Source organism: Notothenia coriiceps, unplaced genomic scaffold (genome assembly GCF_000735185.1).
Source record: "Notothenia coriiceps isolate Sejong01 unplaced genomic scaffold, NC01 NC01_scaffold00019000, whole genome shotgun sequence".
Lineage (NCBI taxonomy): Eukaryota > Metazoa > Chordata > Actinopteri > Perciformes > Nototheniidae > Notothenia > Notothenia coriiceps.
In genome coordinates this window covers 1,765,144-1,773,805 of record NW_011351701.1, presented here as the reverse complement: position 1 = coordinate 1,773,805, position 8,662 = coordinate 1,765,144, and the positions used below count along the sequence as shown (strand labels likewise).

Below are 8,662 nucleotides of genomic sequence, written 5' to 3'. Positions count from 1 at the left end.
CATACCTGTTGCAGTTTATCCTCCGCGCTGACACCACGGCGAACGAGGACGGACTCTTCTCTCCCTCACACCAGAGGAGACGGAGATAAGAAAGATATTAACACACCAGTTAATATTTTTTAAAGAAAAATCTAACCCGTCGTTTTTTCCTTTCGGAATAACGATAAGGTTGGATTTTTTTCTGTAACATACCTGTTACTAGCTTGTCCCTCCGCGCCGACACCCCGGCAAACGAGGATGGACCCTTCTCTCCCTCACACCAGAGGAGTCAACAACGGCGGTAGCCGCGGAATCGGAGCCGTGTCAGGCTGGGGCCCGGTGGCGGCAAGAGCCGCGAGAGCGGAGCCCCACGCTGTGTCAAGCTGGGGCTCCCAACTGGACCTCACCGTGGTTCCACCCGCGGAGGATGTCCTAGAGCTGGATTATATATTATAAAAATAAAAAAAAATAAAAAAATGCAATGTAATATGGAGGAGGATGAAGAGGATGCCTCTGAGTTCCTCTTATCCGACTCAGATGAGCACAAAGATGACATCTTCGTTTCATCTGCCGAGGCTGCCAAGCCGGTGGCGATGTCCGCTCCCCCGGGCGAAAGCACACCAGCTTCGCCCTGCCTCAGTATGGANTTGCAGGCTGTGTGCCAACGCGCTGCGTCCAGGCTGGACATCCCCTGGCCTGAAGTGGCCAAGGAGACCTCCAGATCTCGCTATGAGGGGAAGAACTTGCCCCAAGCAGCGAGGATGAAGAGGCAGCTTCTCCCAGTCTTTCCAGAGATGCTGGACGAGGTGTCCTGCCAACTCTATGTTCCGTGCCATTGGAGGTTCCGTCGGGGGTTCCGCCGTCAACTCTTCTGCCGGGCGTCCTGCCAATCCCTTGACCTGTTCCGTTGGAGGTCCCGCCGACTACTCTTCTACCGGGGGTCCTGCCAACTCTATGTCCAGTGCCATTGGAGGCCACGCCATCATCTGTCTCGCCGGGGGTCCTACCAACACCTGGTCCTCTTCCGTGGGGGATCCTGCCGAGCCCTTACCCACCTCACAGGCCCCGGTCCCTTGACTCTTCCTGCCGCTGCCTTCGCCCTCATGCTCGGCCGCCCGACTCCCCCACCTTAGACTCTGCCTTGCCCCCGGGCCGTCCGCCCGAATCCCCCTTTTTGAACTCTGCCTTGCCCCCGGGCCGTCCGCCCGAGTACCCCTTTTTGAACTCTGCCTTGCCCCCGGGCCGTCCGCCCGAATCCCCCTTTTTGAACTCTGCCTTGCCCCCGGGCCGTCCGCCCGAGATCCCTTCCTGGTCCTCTGCTGTGCCCCTGGGCGGTCAGCTCAGTCCCGTCCTCCTGACCCCCTCCACCCACCCTGGTGGCCGAGTGATACTTTTATCTTGAGTTCTGTGCCAAAGTGCGTTAGCATTTTTCGCTCAGGGGTCTGAGGTTAGACCCCATTTTTCATAGTCTTATATTTCAACGGTTTTATGACAAACTGTGACATTTTTTACATGGAAATGATTGTTTAAGATTGACAAACATCATATGTGTCATTCGTGGCACAATTCAAACGGGATCAAAAGATAACTTTTCTCTCTCCATCGACTTCAATGTATAATTTTCCGCTTCCGGGGTCCCATGGAGGCTCCCGGAAGGGGAGGGACTTCGCCTTTCTATAGGTGGAATGTTTACCATGCTCACCATCTTATTTTTGGTGTGTTAGCATGTGTTATGCATTGGCTAATTAGCAGTAAACAAAAAGTGGAGATATTGCTGTTTGGCATGGCATTATTAGTTTCAGGTACTTGGTGTTAAGCTAATAAACCAGTAGCATATAGGAAAAGTAAAACTTTTGAACAGGTTATTAAAAGTTAGATAATCACCAAAGTGAATTAGCCTATATATAGGCCTAATTAACGTCCATATTAAATTATGTAGTACCTGTTGAGATATAGAAACAAAATGCAAAAATGTCACTTAAAACTAAAAGGGACACCTATTGTACTAACAAGTATGTAAGAATGGTGCCCTAAAAGGCAAAGACAGAAGTGCAGAAAGTTAACAGTTTAGTCATTTGATTAACTTTTACAGTCCTCGTTAAAAATTCAAAAATGTAATTAGCTATTACTGAATACAAATGTGCTCATTATAAATGTGTTGCTTGTCTTATTGCAGCAGGAAAAGGCTTAGGTGCAAACAAAATAAATATGGTCTATTGTTTTTGCAGTGACATTGAAGATGCTGCAGAGGACCTGAGGGTCCACGAGGGGACAGGAAATTATGCTCCATGATCATCTTTCAAGGTAGGAGGCAAGCGTTTCGTCACCTTGAAGATCTCTAGGACGGCTTTACAATGCATATTTTTCAAAAGACACAGGCTCCCAAAAAAACAAATTAGTTTTCTCTCAAAATATTGAAATGAAATGAATGTAGAAAGGAGTCTTGTGTTTTATGTATACCGTTTGAGGGAAGACATACTCAGATTAATATTATAAACATGTCTTTCATTTAACTGAGACTCACCTGCGATAATATTTATTTAGAAATGTAACTATAAACTGCTGGTGAATTGCAATTTTTTTGCTATTGTCTTAGTTGGGAATTATTGTTTTAAAATGATTTGAAAGCCTTTCAGTGTTGGATGTGGTGTTTTATGACTTTCCTTCCAACAGTCACTATTAGCTGCTGTGATGGGAAAATATTTCATCATCTTAATAAATGGAAACCTATTTTTTCCTTTGCAGTGGCTGCAAGTGGAAGAAAAGCTTTGGTGACACCTGATAACTAATGTCCCTCAGGAGTAGTCTTCGGGGGCTGAGGGCTGATCAGAGTGTTATTCTCCACTGGCAGGTATGACTCAGTGACGGAGGAGGGACTATGTGTGTGAGAGCGACCATAGGACACAGAACGACCAAGGATGCCGTTGTTAAAAATAATCCGTACAATGGAAACATGAGGAGTTTGTGTCGCAAAATGGGAAAGAGAGAATGGTGGCTTGCTGGCAAGCAATGCAAGTCACCAGTTATATTTATTTTACTGATATGAAGTGAAACCAAGTCTGCCTAAGAAGAAAACACAAAAGACTCTTTGTCGGGTAAAGTACACACAACTCAAAATCAATGGACTATAGATGTGGCCATTGGGAAACATGTCTTCTAGAAATGAACTTTTTTAACTAATTTGCATCATTTGCAATATGTTTTAGGAGAAACACAAATAAGTTTTGAGGAACATGATGTCTAGTGACAACATATTTTATTTTCAGTTAGAAAACACAGTAGCTGATTGCTTATCTGGCGTAGCTTTTTCCTTTTTGAGTTCAACGGTTGTTATCTTTGGTCCTTTCCTTTTGGTCATTTTGTGTAGTAATGTTTACATTTTTTGCAGTCTGGTTAAAATACAAAAAAAAGAGATTTGATGCATGAGAAACAATGCGTTTCCAAATGTACCTATAATAAGAGATTTACCTGAAATAACATTATTTCCCTAACCAAGTTTATTTGTTGCATAAACCTTATCACACACTCTTTGGCATCAAGGTCCTTGATGTTTTACGACAACCATCGGCCAGACCACCACCTTTTATAAAAAATAAATAGTTGCCACCTAATGAAAACCAAGCAACCATTAAGTTTCCTTCCTTTCCAAAACTATGTAATTAGACTGGGGCAAGGGATGCTCACAATTCCCTTCCTTATTTGTCTTTAGGAACTATTCCCTAAAGCGGAAATAGCAAAAATGCATTGTGTTGACATTTATAGTACACTAAAATATCCCCATATCTCAGTGTGACTCTTCACATCGTTGTACTGATTTATCACTGCAATATCAAATAAAATGCATTTTAATTCAAGCTACTTTCCCACACTGTAGATAAGGCTATTGGGTGACTGATTTAAATTCCTAATTTACATTTATTTCAATTAATATATTTCCCTAGTGTTGGTTCCCATTAACCATTCCTGAAGATGACACATATCAGGCCAGGCATGGAATCATTAAAAGATGTGTGTAAATGTGCTTCTAGCATTGTTACGAACACATAAAACAATCTTCCTTAAAGATGAATATACGTAGATCTCTTAACACATCCTCCTTTGAGGAAGTACTGCTGGAGTGACTTCAGGGATGTAAGGGATGCAGACAGGTGTGAAAGCCGTTGCATTGCCGATGAACTCCCACTGGGTTTCAGGGTTACACTGGTACAGGCTTTGTTTTTCACTTAACAGATTTAGACCTGGAAAAAAACACAGTTACCATGGGCGTCTCACCTGTGGAATTAATTATCGGTGCAAAGATAGGGGAAGGCTCTCTAAGCTTCTGCTCATTTCCTCATAAACAAGCTCCGCTGCAACGTCTCTCATCTGTTCAGGACTCTAACCAGGTAAGGACACCTCTCACATGGACATTTTTGTTTCTTACTGTATTGAAGTATTAGTTTGTTATATTAAATGACATTTTCATTGTCAGGAAGCTGCAATGCCGAGCCAGCTGGAGGGTGCAATGGATGCACTGATAACGGTTTTCTACAACTACTCCGGAAACGATGGAGACAGATACAAGCTCAACAAGGGCGAGTTGAAGGAGCTCCTCAACAGCGAGCTCACCGACTTCCTCACGGTTAGTGGACATTTCAACATCTACAAGGAAGTTGATTTCATTTATTGTTTATTTAAATACAATTAGTTTAAAAAAGGGCTACGCTTATAACCTACAAGTACTAAATAATAGCTTGGGAGGATCCTTTAAAAAATAAATAATGGTAGAAGTTAGCTGTAGGCCTTTTGCTCTGCCCATGTCATTATCTTTTTCGCTTTACAAAAATGAAGCAAGGGAAGTAAAAGAGCTTCATTACATGTCAGATGACAAAAAAATGCAGTTATTAGCTATTATTTAAACTGGCTGAATTATTTGAATAATACTGCGTTAAGCATTTTGCTCTGTTTGCTAATATTTTTATTCTAATTGGCAACTTGGTGACTTTAATTAGGTTGATTTTTCAAAATAAATTACACATTAATTCCTTGTGCATGTTTAAATAGTAGGAGTTAATCATGATGATACCTTTTTTTTGTGTGGGAGTGCTTTCTTGACAAATACTTGCTGTAAGTTACTCTCACATACAATGCCATAGTCGTATTAGAACTAAAGAGAAACATAACAAAGTTTTAGCATAAAGCTTCAGTCAGAGACTGATTTATATAGCATTTTTTTTCTTGCAGTGTTAAAGGACACGTGACTCCAGATTCATTCAGATATTTCTTAGCCTATCCCCAGGAACGTCATCTCATTGGAAGTGTGTTGGATCACCAAAGTGTGGCCTTTACATCTCCTTCATTTCCTCAGTGGATCTATGGTGACCAATGGACGATGCTTCGCTGTTGCTGACTCGCTTTAAAGTTAAATGAAATAACCATGTTTTGTGAGGTTTAGAGAGGAGCATTGTGACCTTGTCTCAGGAAATTGTTTTCTCATTGATTGCTATCCTGCTGTCAGAGTAACACTGCTGCTGGCTCTCACGTCATAGCAGCGTGCGAAATAAAGGATGTGCAGCGGGAGATAGATGAGGTCATTTGAGATAAGCCCCGGCCCCTGGGTCCGTGTGATAGCCGCCTGTACCAGATTTCACATGATTGAGACCAACACAAAGCGGACGAGGCCTGAGAGTCAAACCTCTGATGTCTTCAGATAGATTTTTTTATTTCCACTTCTGTTCCTCCCTCATGCGGTTGGGGAGCCTCAGGTGCTCACACATCAACATCAGTGGCCCGTATCGCCTCCAAATATAGACACCGCCGTGACGTCACCACATCCCCTCGGGCTAAATTCCCCCCTGAGAGCAGCCAAACATTTGAACTCAGTTGCCTCCGACAGAAAACACTGACACTCCCAAACCAAGGCTGGATGCATCACTGTATATTTATTAGTTTAGAAATGACTGGGTGTCTTTAAAAAGATGCTCCCATGGCAGGCTATTTTACTTTTTCAATAATTTTGTATCATTATTTCATTTTGAGTTTAGATCAAGTTGGCTCTCGGTTCAGGACTGGTATCTTTAATATCATTTAATTTAATTTTAAAACTATTGTTTTTATTCATTCAAATATTTAATATTAAATAATTAGTCCAACTTTCTTTTATTTATCAAGTGTCTCTCTTAAAAGATGATAATAAACATGTTTTTTACCATGTTGTTGAAAAATGTCCACAAGGCTAAATGGAAATGAGATATTTTCGACAGAGCAACATACAGTAGATGAAAAATGTTACCATTAATTAATTTTGTATTCTATATATATTGGAATATACTGTATAAGTATACACAATATATATATAACAGTCTGAAACAGTCAATCTTCTTATAGTTGTCCAAAATGTGTTTTGATCTAGGCTATTTTTATTTTTATATTTATTATTTTACTTAAGGAGAAAGCATGAAATTCAACTTTAAAAAAAAGTAAATAACTGAAAATATATATTGTGTTATGAATTCCTGATAGGAATCTTTTTATAAGAAATGTAGAATATTGTTTCGCATTTTTTTTCTCATTTCACCTTAACTCAAACAGCTTTTTAATTGATCTTTGAGTATTTTTGACTATTAGAAATGAAATAAATAACTCCCATGGGGGTTTGCCCTTAGTGTAGACTGTATTTTAATTTGAACCTTTGCCACAAAATGTTACTTAAATGGCGTATAGATCACCGGTGCCTTGGAGGTTTTGAGGGTGTAAGAGGAAAGCCATGTCTTGTTTCTCAATCCTGGAGGAAATGAGCAAAAGCAATACATTTCGTGGAGTGTGATGAGCGGCAGCTCAGGGCTCATTTAGCAGCGACATCACTCTGCTCTCTGCTGGACACGCATGGACGCTTCTGCCTCCAGGCAACATGAAGCTCCAATAACTACAGGGGTGTAACTTAACATGGAAATACTGATATTTCCTATATTATGACCCAAAATGGCTAGAACAGTGATCTGAAGTGTCAATACAATTAGTGACAAGTCCTATTTTACAGGGGAATAATAGAAACACTACGATCCACAAAACCGATTCTTTGGTTGGGCTAATATTTTCTTTTAATTTTCCATGAACCAGTCTCAGAAGGATCCGATGCTGGTGGAGAAAATCATGAATGACCTGGACTCTAACAAAGACAACGAGGTGGATTTCAATGAGTTTGTGGTGTTGGTGGCCGCTCTGACTGTTGCCTGCAACGACTTCTTCCAAGAGCAGCAGAAGAAAAAGGAGTAGACGTCTACAGAAAGAATCCACTACCTGTAAATCTTGTCAATGTCGTGCAATTAAAAACAGAACAGTAAATGTCCCGTCAGTAGAATAAGTTATATTAGGATACCCCAAGCATGTAGCATTGTGAATGTAATACTTAGGAAGTAGACACTCTACCCCAAAGTCACAATAGAAGATGTTGGTACCCAATTCAGCCTGGAGCTGTTAAACAACGACTTTGTGATCTTAGATGGGAAATATGTGAATTTTAAAACCTAAAAGCTGCAATAAATGCAGGATGTGTATTATCCCATGTCTCAAGAATCACTGGTCTAGATGCAGAGCTTCTTCTAATCCAAATTAAAGTAGTGTTTATATTAGCGTTATCTTTGTTAATTGGAAATAAAAGAGGAGAATGAATATGGTGTCATTGTATTTTTTAAATAATTGTCATCTCTCCTAGTTTTGTCTTGACGGTAAAAGAACGTCCAGATCATTACTGACGATTCATTGAATGGCATTAACCTTTAAAAGTCATCTTTGTCATCTATAAAATGTGTCTTTAAAACTTCGTCATCATTTTTTATTCGTCCCTGTTCTAATATAAATGTCAAAAGTTAAATACTCGATACTTGTCCTTGGAGGCGTTTTCACAGCCAGATGGTGCATTTAAGAGGAGATATTTGTGTCCCTTGTCCGTCTTGCTGTCAGTCTGAGTTCCCTGAGGAGGGACACGCTTTCCCTCATGTTAGGTCATTAAAACATGCACAGCATCTCGGTGGATAGGCCAACTGTTGTGTTTACGTTTTCAGATGTTCTGTCTGTAATGTTTATAGCTTCAAAATGGTGTTTTGTTAGTTCTTTCCTTAGATATCCCAGCTAGCGGGGAACGTTCTCACAACTTTGGCTAACGTTACCTATTGGTTCTAACAAGGTTTTAAAGAAACGTTTTAATCTGATGTTCAAAGAACCTTTTTAGGATGTTTATTTGTTCAAATAATGTTCCTATAAGGTTTAAGGTTAACTAAGACATAACGTTTTAACTGCAACATTCAGAGGATGTTTTGAGGATGTTATTAAGGCCTGAGATGACAGAAGGTTTTTTATAAAATGTTCCTTTCATGTGATAAGTCAACAAAGGTGGAACGTTTTGCCTGCAACATTCTAAGGATGTGTTTTGGACGTTGTTGGGTATCACATTAAAGATGTTCTTTATAAAACGTTCCCTCAATGTTACATGATAACAAAGAAGAACATTTTTAAAGCAACATTTGGATAATGTTTTCAGGAGGTTATTATTTTTTATAAAATGTTCCTGTGATGCGAAATATTAACAGGGTCATGGTCAACGTCAGATTTATTTGTAGTGCGCTTTAAAAAACAAACTTGTTGCATTTGTTTGAAAAGGATGTTTAAAAGAAGTCTGATGTCACCACATTTTCCTTTTAGAAAA

At 40.2% G+C, this 8,662-nt stretch overlaps 1 protein-coding gene across 1 annotated transcript; it reads left to right on the top strand.

The window, feature by feature from the left end:
- Positions 1-4,287: 4,287 nt before the first annotated feature.
- Positions 4,288-7,662, top strand: s100z (S100 calcium binding protein Z). Its single transcript, XM_010778294.1, has 3 exons — positions 4,288-4,364; positions 4,451-4,600; positions 7,078-7,662. Exons 2-3 carry the CDS (start codon positions 4,460-4,462, stop codon positions 7,231-7,233), a joined length of 297 nt encoding a protein of 98 aa, XP_010776596.1. The 5' UTR covers positions 4,288-4,364; positions 4,451-4,459; the 3' UTR covers positions 7,234-7,662.
- Positions 7,663-8,662: the final 1,000 nt, after the last annotated feature.

What these genes read in the sequence shown, in the direction of transcription:
- s100z (XM_010778294.1), top strand. Translation starts at nt 4,460, where the DNA reads ATGCCGAGCCAGCTGGAGGGTGCAATGGATGCACTGATAACGGTTTTC. An exon ending in AGCTCACCGACTTCCTCACG is followed by an intron (nt 4,601 to 7,077) that starts GTTAGTGGACAT and finishes TCCATGAACCAG; the next exon opens with TCTCAGAAGGATCCGATGCT.